The sequence below is a fragment of the Brachyhypopomus gauderio genome, chromosome 20 (genome assembly GCF_052324685.1).
Source record: "Brachyhypopomus gauderio isolate BG-103 chromosome 20, BGAUD_0.2, whole genome shotgun sequence".
Taxonomy (NCBI): domain Eukaryota; kingdom Metazoa; phylum Chordata; class Actinopteri; order Gymnotiformes; family Hypopomidae; genus Brachyhypopomus; species Brachyhypopomus gauderio.
Window position 1 is genome coordinate 13,074,998 of NC_135230.1, and position 25,068 is coordinate 13,100,065.

At 43.8% G+C, this 25,068-nt stretch overlaps 3 protein-coding genes across 4 annotated transcripts; all 3 read right to left on the bottom strand.

Moving 5' to 3' along the window:
• Positions 1–850: 850 nt before the first annotated feature.
• LOC143484069 (coiled-coil domain-containing protein 81-like) lies at positions 851–13,865 on the bottom strand. The gene is made up of 14 exons (XM_076982563.1): positions 13,386–13,865; positions 13,179–13,240; positions 12,841–12,994; positions 8,994–9,253; positions 8,482–8,659; positions 5,603–5,705; positions 4,681–4,789; positions 4,393–4,539; positions 3,893–4,000; positions 3,612–3,787; positions 3,451–3,529; positions 2,960–3,186; positions 1,389–1,514; positions 851–1,244 (listed from the first exon to the last, which is right to left on the bottom strand). The coding sequence occupies exons 1-14, from the start codon at positions 13,462–13,464 to the stop codon at positions 1,106–1,108; spliced, it is 1,947 nt and encodes a 648-aa protein (XP_076838678.1). The 5' UTR covers positions 13,465–13,865; the 3' UTR covers positions 851–1,105.
• Positions 13,866–13,991: 126 nt separating this feature from the next.
• Positions 13,992–18,013, bottom strand: hikeshi (heat shock protein nuclear import factor hikeshi). Of its 2 annotated transcripts, none has more exons than XM_076982566.1 (5): positions 17,683–18,013; positions 17,191–17,428; positions 16,930–17,081; positions 16,589–16,647; positions 13,992–15,785 (listed from the first exon to the last, which is right to left on the bottom strand). In XM_076982566.1, exons 1-5 carry the CDS (start codon positions 17,710–17,712, stop codon positions 15,731–15,733), a joined length of 534 nt encoding a protein of 177 aa, XP_076838681.1. In that variant the 5' UTR covers positions 17,713–18,013; the 3' UTR covers positions 13,992–15,730. The 2 variants fall into 2 exon arrangements, with proteins under 2 accessions (XP_076838681.1, XP_076838680.1); XM_076982565.1 differs by having other exon boundaries at positions 16,589–16,707; positions 17,683–18,008.
• A 218-nt stretch (positions 18,014–18,231) lies between these two features.
• On the bottom strand, positions 18,232–23,168 carry eed (embryonic ectoderm development). The gene is made up of 12 exons (XM_076982564.1): positions 22,984–23,168; positions 21,605–21,757; positions 21,389–21,481; positions 21,005–21,070; positions 20,717–20,842; positions 20,468–20,549; positions 19,719–19,810; positions 19,355–19,488; positions 19,116–19,221; positions 18,864–19,022; positions 18,668–18,741; positions 18,232–18,552 (listed from the first exon to the last, which is right to left on the bottom strand). The coding sequence occupies exons 1-12, from the start codon at positions 23,095–23,097 to the stop codon at positions 18,426–18,428; spliced, it is 1,326 nt and encodes a 441-aa protein (XP_076838679.1). The 5' UTR covers positions 23,098–23,168; the 3' UTR covers positions 18,232–18,425.
• Positions 23,169–25,068: the final 1,900 nt, after the last annotated feature.

Genomic DNA, 25,068 nt, shown 5'->3' on the forward strand with positions numbered 1-25,068 from the left:
AGACCGATGAGCAGTTTGGTGTATGTTTTATGTAGCCGGTGACGTGTATATATATGTGTTGTGAATTGATTATTTTTTATTTTTTTATTGGATGTCATAGTTTCATTCCAGCCTGGGGTTTACATTTACAGCATTTAGCAGACACTCTTCCAGAGCAGCTGACAACAGTGCTTAACCCTTAGCATTATAGGGTAATTGAACTGACCTAGGATCAGCATACCTGAGTAATAAGACTGTATTTATTAAAATAAGCACTGCTACTCCTACTCCACATCATATTGTCAATGGTTGAAGACACATACATTAATTACACTTGTAGCAGAGTCTCTGTTAACATACTAAAGAATGCTTCCCATAAAATTAGGACACACCAAATTTTGCTAATTGTGTTCATTTTAAAGGGATAAAATAAAACATGCATATCTATTTAATTTTCTGAAAAACCCTTGCTCAATAATGCATTTAGTGAAAATAATAGCTCAGGGAAATGAAAATCAATAGTGAAATCTTCATGATTAACTTCAACTCTTGTAATGCGACTGTGAGAGAATGTACCAGTTTGGTGAAGTGCACCCATGTAATGTCACCACCGAATAAAAGCAAAGCAACGCTGTGATTATTCTGACGAGCTCCCCCGTAATTTATTAAACCCAGCTGCACGCTGAGCTCCTCGCCTCACTGCAGCTACCTTGAACTGCCAAATTACTTTCAGCTGCTTCAACAGAGTTCAGAGTTTTGAAACAGCTGGACACCTTTCTAAAGACCAACCACCAGCCCTTCTAAAGGTTAGAAGTATTTTTATTTAGTTTAAAGTAGAAATAAAAATAGTCTATCTAAAATACTAAGTTACTGTATTGTATATGGTTTATTTAATGTTATATCGTTTTGGTATCCATTACAAGAGGGAAATGCAACATTCGCACGTTTCTATGAACTAATAGACATGAATACCATCATGAAAGACCTCAAAAAACAACCACACCATAGATGAGCAAAGTGAATCAACATTCAGAGACTTTTAGTCTTTTAGTCCAGTGTAAGGATCAGTTAGCCCACACCAGTGCCATTTGCTTTTGTTTATTCTAGAAGATTCTGTGGTCTACCGCTACACCATTAGCCGTGACCCGGGGATGTAACGCGACTCCTTCCATACGTTGCTTTGCCCGCAGTTGCTGGTCTTCCTCTTGCACTGAGAGCAGCGGCGGTACTGGTCACACTGGTCCAGGAGCAGTCTGCTCCCCGCCCTGGCCATGCAAGCACATTTAAACAGGACCTCAACCACACTGATACTGAAGATCCACAGGCTACATGAGACACACACACACCTAGAGAGCCCATCTGTCCCGCCGCATATCTCCTGTTGTCCCGTTTTTCTTTGTCTGCCTCACCTGATGAACGCTCTCTCCTCCTGGTCCCGCTGGCGTTTCAGGTCGGCGCTGCACATCCACGTCTCCTCCAGCGAGGCCCGTAGGTTCTGGAGCCTCTCGTATCGGCTGACGTGGTCGGCCATCATTCTGTAAAGGACAGGTAGCAGGATGAAGTTAGACGAACCTCCCCGGGACACATGCAGACCGAGGGATCTGAGCAGGACCAGGACAGAGGTTTGGGTACGCAAAACGTTTAGTCCTTTTGCTATGAATTCATCCGTAGCACAGTTAGCCTTGATTGGAACAATTCCCTCCAATTCGCCATGGAAACCGGTTAGAAAGTGAGAGCAGACACCATCTCTCCCTGTTGAGTAACAATCTTTCTGATTGTGCAGGAAGTGGGGCCCCCGATCAATGTGAATAGCAATAATAGCTATCAGAGCACAAAAACACTCAGGTTTCTTTGACACCGGGCAAAACATGCGAATATCTCAGAGAACAGACAAAAAGCCCACTGTAGCACCAGAATTGATCCTGGCTCCTAAATGTGTGCACATTAGCCAACGAATGAGTTTACACTCGGTTTATGTGAACAGTCCCTTTCCAAGAATATGTCAGCACAGTGGGTTCCAGGGAAGTGTTGGTTTTTATGCGAAACAGCTCATGCAGCGAGCAGGGCTGTCCGTGCTCCCTACTGAATGAACACACTCTGGAAGTTTTATATGCACCAAGGTTACAATACCCACGAATGTGAATGCAACGTGAGCCTGTCCGGGTGGAGACCAGGCCCATCGGACCGTGTTCCAAACCGCGTTCCAAACTGCATGCACGCCGTGTGCACTCACACATGGCAGTAACTTACTGTTCCTGCTGGCCTAATAATAAGTGTACACACGGGCCACACACTGCTGCAGCCGTTCCCACACCCAGACCAGTGCTTGTGCACTTCTGGCCCTTGTGCACACCAGCCTGTACAGTGTGGCGCACGAGTGCTGCATGAGCTGCATGAGATGGAGCAGAGCAGTGAACATGACCACACACCTTCACACACTCCCTTTAAGTTCCCAACGCCTAAAAATATGAACTGCTGTGTTACTGCATGGCCTACTGTAGCTGTTGGTTACATCAATACCCATCTATGATCAGCAATTCATGTTCCTGTTCATAGCTAGAGCTTAGTGTCTACAATACAATGCATATGAAATTACACAAGTGTTACATGAGCGTTACACGAGCATTACAAGGGCGTTACACGAGCATTACCTGAGTGTTACAAGGGTGTTACATGAGCATTACAAGGGCGTTACAAGAGCATTACACGAGTGTTACAAGGATGTTACACGAGCATTACATGAGTGTTACAAGGGCATTACATGAGCATTAAAAGGGCGTTACACGAGCATTACCTGAGTGTTACAAGGGCGTTACATGAGCATTACAAGGGCGCTACACGAGCGTTACATGAGTGTTACAAGAGCGTTACAGGGGTGTTACAAGGGTGTTACAGGAGCAATACACGGGTGTTACATGAGCATTACACGAGCGTTACAGGAGCGTTACAGGAGCGTTACGCTCATGTGTTCCTCACTCACTCCTTGCGGCAGCGTTGCAGCATGTCTCTCTCGCGCCTGCGCTGGTCCAGGTGCTCACACAGTGCCAGCCTCTTCTTGGCACTTGCCGCCGCCAGCTGCTCGCCGTAGACCTCACGTGCCCTCCGCTGCCGCTCAGCCTGGGCAGAGTGAGCGCCGTCACGCACCCCGAACACGGGGCCGTCCGAATCGGGCTGCCGTGCGGGGATACCCGTGCCCCGGTGCTCCAGCTGAGGGGAGAGCCACAGACACACACACACACACACACACACACACACACACACACACACACACACACACACACACACACACACACACATATTGTTAAGTGCCCCTGCCCACAAGTGCAATGGCAAGAGCCACCCCTGATATCATGGTAGTGCTTTTGGTGTCCCATACTTTAGGCTGGATGTCACATAGTCCTTTCTGCATTAATCCCATCTGTTAATTTGTAAACACTGACCATATCTCCATCATCATATTCTTTTTCATACTTGGGCACTCAGGGCCTTCTGAAGAATCTTCACGTTGCTCTTTTTCTGGTGAAGTTCCTGAGACCTCTGCTTAGCGATCCTGAGAAACACGACATGTCATCTGTTAGATCGCAGCCCAGATCTCAGAAGCCCCACACCCACACGCACTCTCGCACTCTTACTCGTCTGCGAGCTGAACCTGGTGGAGCCGCTCTGTCAGGTCCTGGTCTTGGCGGTCGCGTGCGCACCGCTGCCTCCTGCTGGCCACCTGCTCCGTCAGCTCCTGCATGTAGCGTCTCTGCCTCAGGAGTCTAGGCGGAGTGACCGGGCGACACCTGAAGATGTACGAGTCCTGACACTGTAGCAGGGGAGGGTGCGAACAAAACACAACAAGGGCCAGAATGTTAGCGGTGTATCTGTATTTAGACAGAGTAGATAGACCTGTGTGTGGGCGGGGCTTCACCTCAGCCTGGGAGGACTTTGTGGCCTTCTTTGCCCTCAGTGCTTCAGTGACGCCCAGATTAAACGCCGCCATCTTCTGACAGTCCTCCCGCTTCTGCTCCTCTCTGGCCTGTCGGTTTCACAGAGCCACCATAACACCAGGCTACATATTAGGGGTGTGTGTGTGTGTGTGTGTGTGTGTGTGTGTGTGTGTGTGTGTGTGTAGACTCACCTGTTCTCTCTGGAGGAAACGCTCACCTGTTCTCTCTGGAGGAAACGCTCACCTGTTCTCTCTGGAGGAAACTGCTCACCTGTTCTCTCTGGAGGAAACGCTCACCTGATCTCTCTAGAGGAAACGCTCACCTGTTCTCTCTGGAGGAAACTGCTCACCTGTTCTCTCTGGAGGAAACTGCTCACCTGTTCTCTCTGGAGGAAACTGCTCACCTGTTCTCTCTGGAGGAAACGCTCACCTGTTCTCTCTGGAGGAAACGCTCACCTGTTCTCTCTGGAGGAAACGCTCACCTGTTCTCTCTGGAGGAACTGCTCCATTTTCTGTTGCTCGATGAGCAGCAGGAGTTGCTCCTCCTCCAGCTCCTCTCGTCGCCTCTCCTCCGTCAGACAGACGGGTATGTTACGCTGAGCTCGCTGCATACAGAGATAACAGAGCTCCTACAAAACCACACACACACACACACACACACAGATGAACAACATATTGTGAACTGTTGACCTAAATTATGGACTCAAGAACAGTAACATTTGCAACAATTAAGCTCCATAGAACAAGGAAATACATTAGTTGAGGCTCACCTGTCCAGCTCGGGGGTGGTTGGTGCAGGTCGGATTGAGGTAGTCGTCTTGTCCATGCACTTCCACTTTGTCAACAGCTCCATCTGCTGGTTCCTGGGACATAGCCAGCCTAAAAACGCAAAGTATTTGTCTCTGGCTATATATACTGATAGATGATGTGTAATGGAGTAGGTGCAGTTCATGCAGTGACATGGGTTTAGCTTGGGGGGAGGGGTTCTCCTTCATCCTCATGACTCTTAATTAGGAAGTCAATCTGAAGAAGATATTTCTTCAAAGAAAGCAGAGGCCACTATGAACTCAGAAATGCTATCAATATTACATGAGTCTTATGAACCACAAGCCTCAGTGCATGGGAGTCCGAGTGACTGTACCCCACCGAGTGGTAATCTAAATCCATGCTGTGGTCCCCTCTCTGGGAGCCAGCACAGCTCAGCTGGGCAGCGAACACTAGCGGACGCCCCTGTATCACTCCCCTTTCCTACAGTGATATGGAACAGTGTTGACAGACAGTAGTGTTCTCTGCAAGGTTTTGGGTTTCAGCTCTTTCAGGGGTTACTCATTTTACACTGATCTGGGATCAGAGTTGACACCCCCCCCCCCCTCCCCGAAATGTTTGCTGCTAGTGTTTGGCAGCAGGTGATTTTAGGTCAGTATAAAAGCAATATTTGCAGAGGGCTTTGGTCAGACAAGCCCTGCTGGACTCAGGAGGCTCTATGGGGGGAGTGTGGCTGTGGGGGGTTTAAATGGCAGATCAAGATCCGAACACCAAGCCCACACACAGTGTGCATGACTGATAACTTACTAGTTAGATAAAGTCTCTCACTGACACATCTTCTCAATTACTTAAGCCAGCATATTCATATGGCTGCAGGCTTTTTAGTCACACACTGTACACCCAGGCTAATAATTGAGTCTAACTTACCTTTCTACCATATCTGACGGACCCTTGGCCTCTGGGTCATCTGTGGAGTTGACTGCGGTTGTTTTGGCTGTGGGTGGTCTGGGTCTTGCTGAGAGCCGTGTCCCTACAGTAAAATACCCACAGAACAAAAAAGTCCAAAAATTTGTTTCTCTTATTTCTGGACCTTAAAAGTCTCATAGGGATGTTGAGAAGAATGACTATAGTCCAGATTTACCGGAATGAGCTCTGTACTTATTTATTCACCTCGCCATTTCTCCACTTCCGGCTTCCTTGCTGTTCGGACACTTCTAAGCTTAGCTCTGCTTCATTTTTCTGCTGATTTTATTTTATTACTTTATTTTTAATTTCAAAAATTATAAATTATGATATCTGAGATTATTTCAAAGAACAATAACACCAAAAGCAGTTGCTTTTCTTTTTTCTTGTGATTTTCACATTTCTTAAAACACGTCTGGCACAAGCACCCAAGGACTCCTCTCCACCAGCAGGTGTGAGCACTCCAGAACCACAACATCCTTCCCCCACTGTGGACGCACAAATGGAGCTGCAGATCTTGGACGAGAGCCATGATGACGGTAGTAGAGCTTATCAGCTTATGGGAACACCACAACTTCACAAAGACTCTTCACTCTCCTCCATCTCCACTCCCCCATCATTCCACCTGAACCTCCCAGCAGCAATGGAGAAGATGGTGTTAGCTGGGACAAGGTTGTCACTCTCCACCCACATCTACTGCTTCATCCCCACCTCCATCCCTCAGAACATCCTCAAGCTCCCACACCACTTGTGGCACCCCAACCATCAGCAGAAAGGCAGCTATGCTCTTTGGCCCATCGGCAGAAGGACCCCCACCCACCATCATCCGCTGTAGTTGAAGAGGTCACCTCAGGCTCAAGTAATATGCCACGCTGATATTCTCCGGGTCCCTGCTGTTACAGCAATGAAGTCAGCAGTACTTGTTTTCAAAAGAAGCTTGGACCCAGTATGCCTGTTATCTGTCACATTCCAGTACTTATCAGAAACAGAAAAATCAGGGAGTCGATCTTCAACACTGTAAATGTGGTAAACCTGCACCGTGTAAAACATGAGCCACAGTGTTTGATGCTGAGCACAACGGTGTTTTAAGTCAGCTCTTCTTAGTATTAGGTCGCTAACAAATAAATCACACTTAATTAATGACTTGATTACAACCCATGGGCTTGATTTTATGGTTTTAACTGAAACATGGTTAAATGAATGCACTGCCGTGGCCGTATTGGTTGAGTCAGCACCGCCAAACTTCAAATTCATAAATGTTTCTTGAGCCAGCGGTGAAGGAGGAGGTACAGCTGCTCTATTTAATGGTTCCTTCCAATGCAAGCAGTTATCATTTGGTCATTTGAGTATCTCCGTGTTACGGCCCTGTGTGGTCTTACAGGGGGTCTGTGTCCGTTTGCTGGGTTGTGTGTGTTCTGTTTCCATGTGTATTTCAGGCTCCGCACACCGACACAACGATTATTAACAAGCGTGTGTACACAAATGGCCCCTGAACTACTATCATCTAAACCAGGTATCACCAAATGGCGGACCGCGGTCCGGATCCGGACCCGAACGCCGTCCTGTCCGGACCCAATCACATTCCTGATTAACTGGATACGGACCCAAATGCCAAAAAAATTTTAACGGGAGACTATATTTTAAAACGGAGAATTTATTTTCAGACGAGTGTTACGGTCACCACCCATTTGAGTGTTACGTTCAACCCCCCCCGCTCAACAACTTTCGTTCGCCACCCCCCCCCCCCCCCCCCCCCCCCCGCTCAACAACTTTCGTTCGCCACCGCGAACCCGGACCTAAGGTCTGAGCTATCTGCCAAAAATGGACCGCGGAAAGATTTAATTGATTACCCCTGATCTAAACAATATAATGTTTGCATCTTTCTTTAATAACAAAATTCTCGAAATCCGACAAGATATTAGTCTGTCTCTGCTCACAAATCAGCCTGTTACTTATTCATCACCACGTTAAAAAATCATCGAAATGCCACAATGTAGTACTGTTAATGAATTCTTAATGAAGACAGTGAGGGACCTTCAATTATCTGCATGCAGCCTCGACCCTCTACCTACTACCTTCCTAAAGAATATGTTTAAAAAAATTTTTTTTTAATTTGTTGGCAACGACCTTGTCCAAGAGATAGACCTCGGAGGGTCTTGTAACCTTGTAACCGGAGGGTTGTGGGTTCGATTCCCAGACCTGAGGCCATGACTGAGGTGCCCTTGAGCAAAGCACCTAATCCCAAATGGGTGCTGATCCACAGCCCCCTAGTAATCACTAGTGTGTGAATGTGTGTGTGTGTTCTAACTGCACAGATGGGTTAAAAGTGGAGGACAAATTTCGATTGTGGTGTAAAAATCCCAATTGACAAAATACGGCACATTTACATTTTTTACAGTGGGATTCCCGATGGAGGAACACCGGAGGTGGGGCGTTTTCGTTAAGAAGCCATCGAATGAGATGATATTTCCTGTGTTTTGTAAAAGCCTTTTATTACACCTAGTTGACAGCTGAAGATTTGAGCTTGGAGATTTTAGGTTTGGTGATTTTATTGCGTAGGAAATGGTTTTACGCTATCTTTCCCAAACCAAAGGAAATCGAAGGCTCCCTGGTTAATGGTATTAATTATGCGAGTTAAAATGAGTGGTAAACTGGGCCTGTAAGATGGGGTACCCTGTACATTGTGCGTCAATTTAAGTGTTTTATATTGTTAAGCATGTCTCACTGACTGATGAATGTACAACTGATCAATGCTGTATGGCACTGGCTTCTTCTTTTGTTATGTAAAGCACTTTGAATTGCCAGTGTGTATGAAAGGTGCTGTATAAATAAAGTTGCCTTGCCTTGTCGTGTCTCCTCTCCGCCGTGAGGCTCAGCTGCTTGGGTGAAACCCTCACCCTCATCCCCTTCTTTCGGCAGACGGCCTGAGGAGATCTTGGGGAGCAGGATGGCATTGCTGGTCGCTGGTCGCTGGAGGCTTGAGAGTCTCCCTGACACCACGGAGCTGCTGGTTCCAGGTCTCTGCAAAACAAGCTCATGGTCTCACTCCGAGGTTCCCTCTAAGGCTGGAGGAGTGACTTGGGTTGCCATGTTTTCACATAAACCAACCAGTTTATCCCATATGTTCTAATCACCTATGAGCAGCACATGGCAAACACACAGACCTTAACTGACCATTTTACTGATTCTCCAGGCTCAAATTGAGCCAAATCTATTTCCATGTATCTCCATAGTTATTACATGCAATTGGTTTTGAGATATTGAATATTTTAGCCACAAGCAATCTTACTCATATACATGCCAGGATGACACTGTTCGTGCTTCTAATAATAGAAACATGATATGCACAACTCACGTTGGTCAGGGCCCATAGGAGTTTCCCGGTTCCATCCATAGCTGAGATGAAGTCCCGGTGGAACCTCATCTTGACTGTCCCATGGCGGAAGGAGAGGACACCGATGCCTTGGAAGGTGAGCAGGACGGTGCGCAGTGCAGACACGGCGCGGAGCAGCAGAAGCAGCGTCTCCCGCACGCAGCCCTCCACACCGTCCCGGTCGAACGGGCTCTCCGCCGACACAGCAGCGAAGTTGAGTGGCACCACCGGCACGTCCCCTGCTGTGTGCCCGACGCATATGGAGGTGTTAGTGTGCTAGGCGCGCCCCCTAGTGGTCGCTTGTCCTAATCCTCAAACTGCTCCTACATGGCACCACATGGTTTAGAGTTTTCGCCACTGCGGCTTGTGTGATGACTTGACTTGCCAGCTGCACACTGAGCCCTTTGGGTGCTGAACTGAGTGTATTAGTTGGGACAACACTGGAGCTGTGCCCTCCATTCAGCTCTTCACACACACACACACACACACACACACACACATGGAAACAAATGGGGGCTCGTCCGGGATGGAATGACGAACGTGTTATGGATCTGTGTGAAGCCTTTGAGTTTTAACTATTAACACATTTTGTTTATGTCCTATTTATAGGTGTTTTTAGAACACCTGCAGACGGTCCGCTGTCTGCTGTTGGGGCAGTCATGGCCTGGTGGTAGGGAACTGGTCTTGTGATCGGAATGTCGTGGGTTCGATTCCCAGACCTGAGGCCATGACTGAGGTGCCCTTGAGCAAGGCACCTAACCCCAACTGGGATCCACAGCCCCCTAGTAATCACTAGTGTGTGTGTGTTCTAACTGCACAGATGGGTTAAAAGTGGAGGACAAATTTCGATTGTGGTGTAAAAATCCCAATTGACAAAATACGGCACATTTACATTTTTTACAGTGGGATTCCCGATGGAAGCCATCGAATGAGATGATATTTCCTGTGTTTTGTAAAAGTCTTTTATTACGCCTGGTTGACAGCTGAAGATTTGAGCTTGGAGATTTTAGGTTTGGTGATTTTATTGCGTAGGAAATGGTTTTACGCGATCTTTCCCAAACCAAAGGAAATCGAAGGCTCCCTGGTTAATGGTATTAATTATGCAAGTTAAAATGAGTGGTAAACTGGACCTGTAAAATGGGGTACCCTGTACATCGTGCGTCAATTTAAGTGTTTTATATTGTTAAGCTTCATTAGGTAAGGGGCGGACACCAATTATGTATATATTATTTTTATTTTTAAGGAAGGTTAGTTATAGCCCAATGGAGGATGGGTTCTCTTTTGAGTCTTGGTCCTCCCAAGGTTTCTTCCTATTCCCCACCATCTAGGGAGTTTTTCCTTGTGTCACGGTCACAGCTCCGTACCCTTCCCTGTGGGCGTGTCGCTACGTTGTCTGCGTGTCGCTATGTCCATGTATGTACTTCCGTGGGTGTGGGTTGTTCGTGAGCGTGTTCATAGTCTCACCTGTGCCTTGTCTCGAGATCACGAGGGTCTGTGTTAATCACCTATATAATGTGCGCTCGCGCAGTGTCTTGTGCTCGTCTTTGTCTAAAGTTCCGTGCCAGTGTGAGTGTGTGTGTTGTGCTCGCTCTACGCTCGGAGCTTACACGTCTGTTTTGTCCAATAAACGTTCTATGTTGCACCTTGCGACGCTCGTCGTGCCTCCTTCCTACGAGCGTTACAGAAAGACGAGCCGACAAGATGCCGGGAAACGCTTCTCGGGCAAAGTAGGGAAAAGAAGAAAAGCAAGCGTCGCCATTCATCTTACCCTGCACATGCCCGAGAGGAGTTGATGGTAGAAGGGACCTTTCCCCCGGCAGACCTGGAGGAGACTGGGCCGTTCTATGTGAGCACAGCTGCGTGGACATTTGCTCGTCTTTGTCTAAAGTTCCGTGCCAATGTGAGTGTGTGTGTTGTGCTCGCTCTACGCTCGGAGCTTACACGTCTGTTTCGTCAAATAAACGTTCTATGTTGCACCTTGCGACGCTCGTCGTGCCTCCTTCCTACGAGCGTTACACCTTGCCACTGTCGCCTTTGGCTTGCTCATTAGGGATTTGGACCCATAGTATTGTTAACCTTGTAAATCCTGTAAAGCGCTTTGTGACAACATATGTTGTGAAAAGCGCTATACAAATATATTTGATTTGATTTTATTTGATTTATAGGGTTAGTGGTATGTTAGGATAGTTTTATTTTATTGTTGGTTTTGTTTCTTTCTTTTTTGGGTGCTGCTCTCACCCAGTTTTCCCTCTGAAGTTTGCACAAGATGAACCTTACAGGAACAATGATGATTGGATATGTCTGGTAGTGCTCCAATTATTGTCTCATGTGTACTTAGGTCTAGGCCATAGGAGGAGAAGTATAAATGTGTTAGAGAGAGATATGGAGGGGACATATATTTCCATTTCTGACTATGGTGTGTCCTGGCCTACTTCTCTGAATTATTGTGAAGGGTATTTTAGATTTTCAGTTAAGTAGCCTACACCACAATGTCTGACTCACTAGTAGTTGACATTCAAAGTTTGCTGGCTAAGGTAGTGTGCATTAGTGATGGGACATCTGAAGCTAGGCTTCGAAGCGTGTACCGAGTAAAAAGGGGCGTGTCCGATGAAGCCCCGCTTCGGAGCTTGTGTCATATTGAGCAAAATCACGTGATCAGCAACAAACGAGGCCTCGCATTACATCGGCCACGTCATTGCTTCATTTTGCGTATCGTTTTTCTAAATAAAAGCGCTATGAACCCTGTTGCTTCTTGTTGTAGTTAAATTTAAAATCTGGAACGTTCTAAATTCTTTTTGTTTGATCAGGATGTACATCAGATTCACACATCAAAAACAGACTAAAAACCATTGGAAGAGGCAAACCTTATTTGTAATGTTAAAAACATTTTACATTTGGCAGACGCCCTTATCCAGAGCGACTTACATTTTATCTCATTTTTATATAAGTGAACAATTGAGGGTTAAGGGGCACCTTAGTCATGGCCTCAGGCCTGGGGATCGAACCCACGACCCTCCGATTACAAGCCCAGTTCCCTAACCACTTCCCTTCCCTAAACACCAGGTCATGACTGCCAAACCAGATCTAGAAGCCCCAAGAAGCAATTATTTTAAACACATTCTGTTTTTAAAAAAAATCAGTTTCTAACTCCAAATATTCAGTCACTCAACAATCACTCAATTCCCAACATAGTAAAGTACAACATATCTTCATTGTCAAATACGTTCATGACATACAAGAAAACCCAACACAACCACTAATGGTCAAGGATTAGATTGGCTACAAATCATTTTAATAATTAAAACATGACAATTAAGTATGATTTAAATGATTCTCCTGTTACTAAACATGAGTTTGATGGAAACTTTGTGACAATATTGCATTTACACATTTTTGAAAGTATGATCCAACTGAATGACGAGGCTGTTACAGTTTCACCAGCAGATGTCACTAGTGAGTGATGAATGAAGCCTCGAGTAATGAACCTTTTTGCAAAGCAAAGGGTTGGAAAGCTTCATTGCTTCAAGAGGCTTCATTTGCCCATCACTAGTGTGCATATCTCAGTGACATTTCACTAAATAATACCATGACTCGCTCCTTCTTCACAATGCTGAGAAAGGTCAGACTGTAGACTATAGGCCAACCCCTGTACTGAAAATCATGCATTTCATTGGTCAGATATCCTGTCAATTTCTAATAGACGAACATTATAGAACCCTACAAATGATTACTAGGTGTAAGTTTGGTGACTGATAATGTGAAGAATAATTGGAAAAAAAAATACTTATTGTTCCTTTTAAGACAGTTAATTAAAATATGATGTACTGACCTACAGCAAGAGGTTTGGTCTGTTTGAGGCAGTGGGACTGAGAGATTTTCTCAGATAAAAGAAAGATCGGTCGCTGGATGAGGATATATTTGCTGCCCAATTCCAGCTTCTGCTGGGAAAAGGTAAATGCTCCAAGGCCAGGAATGCACACCCCCTAAAATGAATCGTTAGGACCAATAAGCAAGATTACTTTCCAACTTTACAGTGGTGTAGGTTTCATTTAAAGCTTGGGGGTATAACGCTAAAAGGCAATATTTACTCTTTCTTTTCGAGTTTAGTCACTTTTGTGCTAACAGTATTTAATGTTATCATTTAGAAGCCATGTCCATGTCTCTCACCTTTTGCATGCGCATCTGTCGCTCGATGAACGACGACACGTTTGTCCAAATATTAACCACATCTGTGTAAAAAGCGACATCTTTCATAGGGTAATTATTCCGTTTTATACAGCACGTTATTTCAAACGTATGTAGCTGCTTTAGTTATCATAATCAGTGTGTTTGTAACTTTAACACTAAGCAGTTAAAACTACTCGAGACCGTTACCGTTCTCGGACAGCTGGGAAAGAGTTGGGAAGGCGTTCCTCTCCGCCTCCGACGCCAAGGAAAGGAGCGTGTTGGACATAGCGCAAAAGAGCAGCAAACGTGGCAAGAATGGTCTAACAATCAGAAACGTAATTAAATAAGTTTGTCTATTTTCCCTTATTTTATCCCATGGTATATTCTCTCGCCACTACGCCGAAAAAAAATCCAGATGGTCTTTGTACACCTTCACAAAATAACTTGTTCGGGTTGCTATGGGAGGGTGTCACAATAGACGCCCCCCGCATTGTTACTCTCTTTACGGGACAGTGTCGCTCACACAGAACACGGTGATATTTTAAGGCGAACACAATGAGACTGGACTGCCGGCTCATCAAACAGCTTCCAACTGTGGACATCCCAGAACATTTAAAACGCTGCATTCAGCGAGTCACAAGAATCAAAATGTTTTTCTTGCAAATTATCAGTTCACATTCAAACAACGGACCGTTTTACGTGCCTTCACAACACACCTTATCAGCTCAGAGATGAATTCGAAGAAGGAAAAAAAAACACAAAACTTTAGCTTTCTTGTTCAGGATAAAAGAAGAAACGTACAGAAACTTTAAAAAACTGCAACACATGAATTTTATATGCGGTTACATTTCAGTATACTCTGAAATATCGGATTGTAAAAAACAATCAAGCAAAAAAAAAAAACCCATCCAAAAGCATTTCAATCATATTGTGTTTGCGGTTCAGTAACGGCTATAAAAACGTCTTAACCCTTAGATGCATAAGTGGGGTCAAAAATGACCCCAGGGGGTTTTATTCTTCAAAATCTCTGAAAGTAAATTTTTTTAAACTTCCATATTCCAGGTAGTCCTCATAAAACTTGTTTGTGACTTGAGGCCATTTGAATTTTTTTGTTTGTTTTTATACATTTTATGAAATTGCGGTTTTTGTGTCACTACCCCAGTCTTCCATAAGTGGAGTAAAAAATGACCCCAAGCATTTCGTACAGAATCTCAAGGCTTTGCTTTGGGAACTTTTGATTTTTAACAACTGTGACTGTCAGGATACAATTTTTGTCCCTCTTACACATCTGATGCCTGCATTCTCACTACCAGGAGGTCACAGCAGCATACATGTAAGTATCTGTCCTATTGTATAACACGTAATTTTGTAATAACCCCAGGGATATTTACCTCCAGAAAAAGATTTACAGAACATTGTTGACGAAGTATGGAAGGATGAAGACAACATGAAAATCCACCCATTTGCGAAACATGTCAAACATGAAATAGTTCTACTGCAGGAATTATCAAAGTATATCAACAAAATATACCAACTTAGCTCTTATCAACTGCACCTGCAGGTGTAGTCATGTTAGATCACACACACTGATAGACAAGTTTTAAGCTTGGGGTCAAATTGACCCCTGAGGACGACCAATGCGTGCAATATGTGTTCAGCACATTGAAAAAATATTTTCATGACAATTTTATGCTTTATCACTTGTCCCCATCAAATTAGGAATTGTCATGAAATATGAAGCAAAAGAAAAAAAAGTCAACTACTATTTTTTTGAATGATAAACATTCAGTGGGGTCAAATTGACCCCAAGGACGATAGGAGGGGTATTATCTTCATTTATCAACTCCATGCCTTTTCCGTCATAGAGTTACATGTTGGTCAGCAAAGTAGACAGGTATTTAACTAGCTAACTACAAAATAAGGTTAGTAGTAATGTTAGTACTGTGTTAGCTGTGTGTGTGTGTGTGCGCGCGTGCGGGGGCACATGCATATTATGCTTTTACCTATAACTGCACAGACATTTACTTAGCTACATATTGATTTATTGTTTTGTGTGTCATTGTTTTTGTTTGTCAAACATTGTCTGTTTTATATTTTCTCATCTAGACTATCATGGCTACTCAGAGGCCTGCTAGGATACCCGGAGACCTTTCTCGAGATTTGATCCTGAACGGATGGGATGAAGAGCCCATCGGTGGGATTGACTCAGAATCTGACATCTCAGATGTAGAGGATCCAGAATATTTGTTTTGTTGAACCAAATATAATAAATATAATCACCTTTAACCAAAACTAAAAGCATTTTTAAAAATTTGTTGCAAAAACACATTGATTCTAATTGGGGTCATTTTTGGAAGAGTGTATGTATTTTCGCTTATGCATCTAAGGGTTAAGCTATTGTGTTAATGGTACATCACAAAATGGCTTTCATTTCATTTCATTGTTTAGTGTACAGCAACACTCTATTGCCCATGAGGAATTCCATGTAAGCCTGGACTGAATGCATGTCAGTGAATTTCTGTTCAGCTAATCATTCAGTTAAATAACACACATCATGTCTTCCAGAAGTTTGGATTCTGCACCATTCGTCTCTGAAAGTTTTCGTACCTGAAAAAGGACAAGAAAGTATGAATCCAAAGGAAAACAGCATTATTCAAGGCTGCCTCATACACAGACAATTAATTATATTAGTGTCTAGTACCAGGGGTGTAGCAGCAAATTCTGGGCCCTGTACACTTTCAATATCAGTGGGCCCCTATAAATGCCAGTAAATGAGATACATGAGCAAAATGGGCCCCTCTCCTTACTCAGGCCCTGGGTAGTCAGGTTCACTTTTCCCCCTACTACCACACCCATGTCTAGTACTAATGATGCAATAATCTTTCCCACAAATTTTGATTCAGTAGTAGCTGCGTTAAGGCTCAGAGGGCTGCAGTGATTGCTGATGGGGTATGTGCACCATGCTAGGGTTAGCTGTGCTACCATGACAACCCAACTGCATTCTAAAATTAGCTTAGCTATGCTATCTAGCAAAGATCCTTCCATGCTTGCTAATAACTTGGGTGAAGAACTGGCTCTCTCCAACTGATTGCAGTGTCCTTAGAGCTTGAGGACTTCAGTTTTGGACACATTTGTAAAGATTCCAACTACAATGCTTACTCCAAAGTGTTTTCATACACAGACAAAGTAGGCTACTTGCATACGGGTCTGTGGCCAATGAGTGTGTGTGAGTGAGCACGGTGGGTACAGCATGCTGCGTAAGCTCTACTTTGAAATAAGTATTACCCATCAGAAGAGGAAAAAATAGAAATGTTGCAGTCATACAAGAAAAGGGGGACTCTAATGCAAGGGAAAGATGAGGAAAACTCTTTGGCAGTACTCTGTGGTAACCGGTTTAACGTAACACTCACCACTTAAGAATGGAGCTGGCAGGAACATACATTTCTGAGGGGTTTGGTGTCATCTGAGACTGTGACAGGGCAAAGGAGGAGGTGAAGTTGTATAAGCTCTCCAACATCTTCTGTGTGAACTGCCAGGGGTAGCATGATGAAGACCATGCATTTAGTTTTAGATAGCCCTCCTTTTCCAATTATTAAACACTGATTTCCTGGACATAGATTTAGCCTAATCTGGTATTAAATTGTTATATTAATTATGATGCAGTTTTTGGTCTATGTTTATCTTAGTTTAATCTTTTGATGAACCAGATCAAAACATATATGCGTTGTGTTATTGTCTCTCGTGTCATTACCTGAGTGAAGGAATCCATAGTGGAGACGGCCGCGTTAGAGACGGGCGTCTGCTGGGCCAACTGGTCCAGGGTCTCGACGGACACACCGACCTGGGCTACAGATGGAGCTTGAGGGGCCGCCATCATGCCGAACGGATGGGCCCCACCCTCACCTTTAAAAGGCAGCGATACGATGCGGGGGAGTGAACTGCACCAGGTAGCTCATAATCCAACCACATTCAATACCACCATGGACAGACATACACCAGGGACGTAACCTACCAGCTTTTAAGCCAGATATTTTGAATATGGCACTTGGTTTTTCATTGGTTATAAAGCCGAGGAGTTGCCACACTTGGCCAACGTTGGGGTCGGGGAAAGAGAAATAGACTGCGCCGCCCATGCCGGCCGGGAAAGGCACTGTTCCCAACATGAATACGACCACATGGTTGACGTTCTCAAAGTCTGGCAGGTTGAAGACAAATTTGTCGCTAGCGACCTGCTGGGCGTCTGTCTGGACCTACGGGAGACACGTGGCGTGAAGACCAGTGTGAAATCACGGAAAAGTGCCTAGTTTGAACGCTGGATTACAACTTTGGTTTAAACAATCTGAGATTTCCTAGTAAAGGCTGCCATACACTCGCTGGCTAGCCAGTTAGCAGAGCTATCTATATCCATTTAAAACTATGTTATCTATTCTGGATGTTGTCGTATACAGAGCGGATTGCGTAGCTCACACTGGGTCAAACCAATCGGTCAACATTAAGTACTTACCAGTCTGCCTGCAACGAGACATCCGAACATGATCAATACTGAGAGTCAAGTGTGAACTTGTTCAGCACAAAGGCTAGCTTGCTTGCTAGCTAGTTCGGTTTTAAAAAAACTATTGCAGTCCCAAGAAATACGTGAATATCTTCACAACACCCAATCATTCTCTTATATCCGAGATAAAACAGACATCTTCGCTAGTTACTGTTATCGGATTGTCTTATTTTACTACTCACTGGCATAACACGACAGTACAAGACCGCATATTCCGCAGCCGCTGCTAGAAACTTCGGACAGAAAAGCGCATGATGGGCTATAACCTTTGACCCCGGAAACAAAACAGAGGGGCACGAATAACCGTGCAGCTCTTTTTAGCGGGTATTTGAAATAAGGGGCTGGTTACTCTGTCGACGATAGAACAAACACAAACTCTGTCCTGTACAAAAACTTGGATTTTCTGTTTTACATTTCAACTATGTTTACATGATGTCTAGAAAATATCGCTTTCTTCCTGAACACAGATTAACAAAATGAGAAAACTGGGAATTTTTTTATTAAAAGACAAAAGAGAGATGACAAGACAAATAAAAAAAAAAACAACAACAAAAAAGCAGAGGTGCGTCACATCTGAGGTAAGCAGCTTCCACAGCCTAAGAATACTTGACTCAATAAGCACCCATTGTCCAAGCTCCTTAGCCAACAGGACTCCCTGTGAAGAGCAGTCAACCTGTCCCAGGAATGATGACGTTTCAGCGTAGTCTATCCCAGCGCCATATAGAGGCATCGTCACACACAGCTATGAGAATACTGCTGTCCCTGCTGAAGCTGGTCTGTCTGATGGCCGAGGTGCATTTGGGTATAGTGAGGGTGGTGCACCTACACAATGAGAGAAACAGAGGAAAAACTCCCATAATGACCCGAGCAGAACAACAATAGGGGGTCTGAGTACAAAATGCAGGATGACTGGTAGGAAAGTGATGATTGATCTTACTTGGCTTTATGAGGGTCTTCTACCTCCAAATCCCAGACGTACAACTTCCCGACCTGATTTCCTAGAGCTAACATCTGTAGCAACACCAATTACGATTACTTGTGTACACTATACCCAAGTTGTACAAGCCTTATTGACATGTCCTATTGCAACACTCTTAAATACAAGGTGTACTGTGTGTATCTTTCATAATCACCTTCTGCCAGAAGTCCATGGAAAAGCGCATGTACCAGATGTCACACTGGCTGTAGTCAAAGCGTCCCAAAATGGTCACGTTGGACTCATTGGGCTTGATATGGTCAATGTCATCTTCCATCTTCCCAGGTTTCCAACACACAATGGCATTTTCACAAGACTAATGACACAGGACACGAGGGCAAGTGTTAAAGGAAGAAATAAGTATTACAGGTTTTAAAAGTCTGAGGGTGAATTTTATACAACACGTTACCTTGGACAGAATTAAATCCCCAAGCCAGCGCACGCAATCAACGTAGTTTCTATGTATATCTCTTGTGGAGAAGTCTGGGAAATGTATTTTCTGAGACACAAAAGGCCTGCAATACAAGAAGAGCTGGAAATAACGAGACTGTATAATATATTCTATGTAATAAACTAAAAACAAAACAGCAACGGTTCTTTTTAATAAACACAGTCCCTCAAGCAGAGATGTGATGCCCTACAGTCTACCTGTTGGTCTTGCTGGGGTTGTACTCATAAGAGCCTCTTATTGCTTTCTGCATTCTCTCCGAGTTGATCCTCCACAGCTTCAGAGAGTGGTCCATTCCACAGGACATGATCTTCTCACCGAGGAGGTCAAAGTCCTACAGCCCGCAAGAGGGTTAGTAACGTTCATATACATACTCTCTCCATATTCATCTCCATTATCCTGATCTAAAAATACAACTGAGCTAATGGTGAAGGGGAAAAAATGTACTTTGGTGAGCTAAATTTAAAATTTTTTTGCACAAAATAAGCGACATGTTAAATGGCACACCATAAAAAACTCCCCTAGTTGATCCGACAGTCACGCTTATTTCATATTTACACTCACCGCACTCAAGACCTCGTCTCTGTGGCCCTCTACACCACCAAATATGGCTACCAGAGTGTCTGTCTGGACGTTCCACAGACGCAACGCATGGTCTGGAAAAACGAAACGCAGTTATGGGCACTGCCTTACTGCAACTGTCTCATTTAGCATTGAAATGTGGCTGAGGTGGGTCTCTACCTTTGCTCATTTAGCATTGAAATGTGGCTGAGGTGGGTCTCTACCTTTGCTCATTTAGCATTGAAATGTGGCTGAGGTGGGTCTCTACCTTTGCTCATTTAGCATTGAAATGTGGCTGAGGTGGGTCTCTACCTTTGCTCATTTAGCATTGAAATGTGGCTGAGGTGGGTCTCTACCTTTGCTCATTTAGCATTGAAATGTGGCTGAGGTGGGTCTCTACCTTTGCTCATTTAGCATTGAAATGTGGCTGAGGTGGGTCTCTACCTTTGCTCATTTAGCATTGAAATGTGGCTGAGGTGGGTCTCTACCTTTGCTCATTTAGCATTGAAATGTGGCTGAGGTGGGTCTCTACCTTTGCTCATTTAGCATTGAAATGTGGCTGAGGTGGGTCTCTACCTTTGCTCATTTAGCATTGAAATGTGGCTGAGGTGGGTCTCTACCTTTGCTCATTTAGCATTGAAATGTGGCTGAGGTGGGTCTCTACCTTTGCTCATTTAGCATTGAAATGTGGCTGAGGTGGGTCTCTACCTTTGCTCATTTAGCATTGAAATGTGGCTGAGGTGGGTCTCTACCTTTGCTCACGGACAGCAGCAGATTGGGATCTCTCGGGTGAAACTTGAGCTCGTTGATGGCGTTTCCGTGCCCCACGTAATGCTACAAGCAAAGGAAGGATGACACTCATCACAAAGCAAACACACACACATACACAGGCCCTTCTTTACTGTGTTCGTGTTTGCCTGGACATGTTCATGGAGGCAAGCAGACCAAAACCAATCATAATAGTTCCCCACACACTGGAAAACAGACGCCGTTGGACTCACTTTGACACACTGCATAGTGATGTGGTTGATGATGCGAATGATGCCACGGGAGCCAGCCACCGCCAAGAGAGGGTGACTGGTGCTGGTGTCGTAGGTCCACGCACAGGTGTAGAAGTTCTCATCCGCCTGCAGAAGAGTCAAGGAAAGGGACAGACCACTGGACTCTAAAAAGAGCAGACTGTAAAATCTATTTCTGGTTGCCACGGCGGCAGAGATGCAACGAAGCACTGCAATTTGCTTCATGTTAGTTTAACATGATTGCATAGAAAACTAATAAGTTGAGGATACATCTGCGTCTACGTAAGACTGCAATAGTCGGATTTCTCCTTGAGAATGACATTCGTATAAGGTGACCTGTAGAGAAGAGAGAATGTACAATTAAACCACAACATTCAATTCTACTGGTGCAAGGAACAATGAACATGCTGTCTGGGCAGACGAAGTATGAAGCTTGTGTAGGCAGCCCTTATGAAACATCTGAGCCATGTGTAACTGGGCAGTATCAAGCATTTGTGGTAAGCATTTAGTGTTTAGGGGAGTAGAGTACCTAAAACAATCACTACTTGTTAACAATATCCAGACTACCACCATTATACTAAATAACTAATATTTTAATACATTTGAATATTCGTTATTCTACAGTTTACTAGGCCGAGTGCTTCAGCGACTCACTCTGTTGCTTCCCACTGTGGCGAAGACGAGAGGGTCCCCCTCCTTACTATGCCAGTTGAACTGGACACCAAACAACGGCTGACCATGGTCTTCCTAAAGGAGAGTCAAGCTTTCAAAACAACAACAACAACAACAACAACAACAACAACAACAAGATGCACGTAGAGGTGTCTTGATCTTTCATTCGGGAGGTGAAATGAAAAGCCTATGCCTTACCCTCAGACTGTTAACACACTTGAAGGAGTATTTGCACTTCTTTGACTTCCACTTGCCCTTGCCCCAGCTCTTCCTGCCCGGGGCATTGGCGGTGTTCGTGGGCGTGTCTGGACACTCGGCATTCGTGCCACTCTCGACGCTTGCAGCATCGTCCTGCAAAGTCACATTTTATCATTATTTGTTTGTTTATGACTTGACTACTTCTGAGTTTTGTGAAGGCTACTACCCAGGCATTAGATGAGTACCATCAAGTGGAATGTAAAAGTATTCAATACACTTAAAAGCCTTTAGATTTCTTTGCATCACAGATAATGTGCGGAAGCAGGATGGATGCACCATATTGTGTGCTGTCATATTTTACAACGTTTGTGGCAAAAATAATAACTATCTGAAAAATGTAGTCTGCATAAGTATTAGTCTAACCCTGTATATGGAAAGCTATGAACACTTCAGCAAGCAGCATTTTTATGTGATTAAAAAAAAGAAGATCTGCTGACAAAGCATACTAGTTTATGGTATAAATACTTAACAATATTAATACAAAAAATTAATTGCCTTTAAGGTAATTTCTTAATTTAATTTAAGGTAATTTCTTTTAAAAAGTACATTAGAATCCAGAAATCTGGTGGTGTGGCGGTAAACAGCAAAATGGACGATTAATCAGCGTCCACTAATTCGTTCTGTGCTGTCTTACAACCTTCTCGAGATAATTAGGAGCTAATTACTTATTTTTAAAAACAACATACAGGGTTGAGCTCAGCATGTTAGCGCAGACAGAAGTGTCGTTATAGTTGGTGTGCTCCTTCTACCAAGTCTTCTCCAAAGTACACCTTGGGCAGGAGTGTGTGGACAGAGATTTGGGACAGGGCCTCACAAGACCACCGACACCGAGCACGGCCTAGACACTGTTAGCCAACCGACCCGGTTCTTCTACCGCACACCAGGTAGGCAAAATGAACATTTGGACTTGTCACAACCTCTATTTGAAAACGTGTTAAGGGACGACACGACTCTAGTTATCAGAACACACACGTTGCCACCTACCAAGACCACACAAGTTACACTAGCAGGCAGCTAGCCAGTTAGCCACGGCTAAACAATAACAGTAGTTAGCCAGCCTCGGTGAACACAGAGCACATGCGGCTGTCAGTAGATGAGAACAGACGAAAATAACCAAAACAGATTAAAACAACTAATATCCCACGACGACAGGACCGGCTGTAGTTAGCTAATGAACTTGGCACACTCTGGATCAAAGTAGGAGTTACTTTAGAAGACAAAGTCAACTTTCAGCTGCGAGCAGTTTGAGAAACACATCAGAGCCACGATTCAAAGATAATAATAATAAAAATAAAGACGCCTAACGGCTACTCGCTCACGTTTTCGTCTCCAGAAAGGTCAGGGTTGCTGTTTTCGTCGCTGCTTAATTTCTGCTTTTTTGCCGGCATCTCGTTTCCCGCCTCGGCGTGAGCCTCAGACATCTTCCCCTTCATCTTCTTCCTCGGCTGAACGCTGTAGCCGCACTGCCAGAAAGCGGTTCGGTGCACTCCGTTGCCACACTGCTGCAAAGTGAGTCAACGTGCTGCCAGATGTCGTACACTAGAGGGCGCCCCATTACAATTGATATATTTGTCGTACACTAGAGGGCGCCCCATTACAATTGATATATTTGTCGTACACTAGAGGGCGCCCCATTACAGTCGGTTTATTTGTCGTACACTAGAGGGCGCCCCATTACAATCGGTTTATTTGTCGTACACTAGAGGGCGCCCCATTACAATCGATATATTTGTCGTACACTAGAATCGATTTATTTGATCGCAACGGCGCCTTGCTTAGAACGTCGCTTGTTGGTTTAGGGTGAAATATTTAGCCTTTTATATAAATAATTACCGTATTATCTCTTTATCATAACACGTGCCAAGACTAATATTGTGCGTAAATTAAGGATTCGTAAGGAAATTACGTTTATGTTAAGACGAAATTCTAGTAAAACCTGTTGCTAACGTAGTCTTGTTCTTCTTCCTCGTGGCCATATTGTCGGGGAGGTCACATTAAACACTGACTTTTGCTTGTTAAAGACATTTTGGTTTAAATTTGGTTAAAATATTTATAGCCTACGTATTTTCTGTTTGCATCTTAATAAACAGATTGAGAAATTCCATGGTCATTATTATTACTGCTATAACAACATTTACACAGTATTGTATAATATGTTACCTGAAGACTATGTTGGCCATTTCTACCAGTCCTCAGATGAATTGTAACACAAATTCAGATTTCTCAGAAAGTCTCTGATTTCTCAGTGTAGTCCCTAGCTGTTTTTAATAACATCTGAAACGTGCTTTGTGTGAACTCATCTGTAACATAGTCATGTCCATGGAATTGGGATCTACAATGATATGTCAACACGAGTAAAGGCATTTAAACTGAGGTTGGGCTTGTTCAATCTGTGGAATGGAAACAAATATTTTCATACATGTCTCAACTGTTCCAAGTCTCATAGTTATGACTATGTAGCCTACTACCCTACTGAATTCCTGGTTGAAACTGAAAGGTATTTTCTTCTTTCTCAATGTTTCAAACTGTATACAGGAATACTCAGTAATATACACAGGGAAACACAGTAATATACACAGGGATACACAGTAATATATAATATATACAGGGATATACAGGAAAATCCACAGGGATACACAGTAATATATAATATATACAGGGATACACACACAGGAATACAGTCCAGGGTTGGTGCAGATGCAGAGAGGTCATCCTCATATTACCCAGGATCTATTACACTAAAGAAAATAGATTTTTTACTGCTTAAGGTAGGATAATATCTTTTGACTGCTTTTACTAATTTTTCAATTTCAATTAGTATTCAATTTTTTAATATGTTACAGTGCACATTTGTCATATGTACATGGTCTCTCTCAGTTAGAATTGTGAGGTATGAGGAAAAGATGCCTTCCTTCTCAAAACATCATGTAAACAGGTTTTTCATACTGTAAAAAATGACTCTCTCTCAGGAAATATGCCTAAAATATGTATTCTCATATAGCTTCTCCTACTAATATCTTACCTTGAATTTTGGTAGACCTGCCCCCTACCTGAAAGCACATGTCTCACCTGACATCCAGTCACCTGACATATCTTGAGTAACTGCTGTATATTGTAGTCAAATATTTCAAAGACGTAGTGTAGTATACAAGGTCTTGAAACAGAATATTCTGGACAACTGGTAGTGAAATAAAAATATTATTAGTGTAGTTCCCAAAAAGATAAAAAATACATGCCATTGGAAATGATAGACCATGGGTGGTCAATTAATTTCCCCAAGGGACCACATGAGAAATGATGGTTTTAGAGGGCCAGACTAATAAATATACTTAATTCAGTTCTGCACAATACATATTTACTGTATAGAGTATATATACTATCTCTGGGCGTACTCACACTAGGCA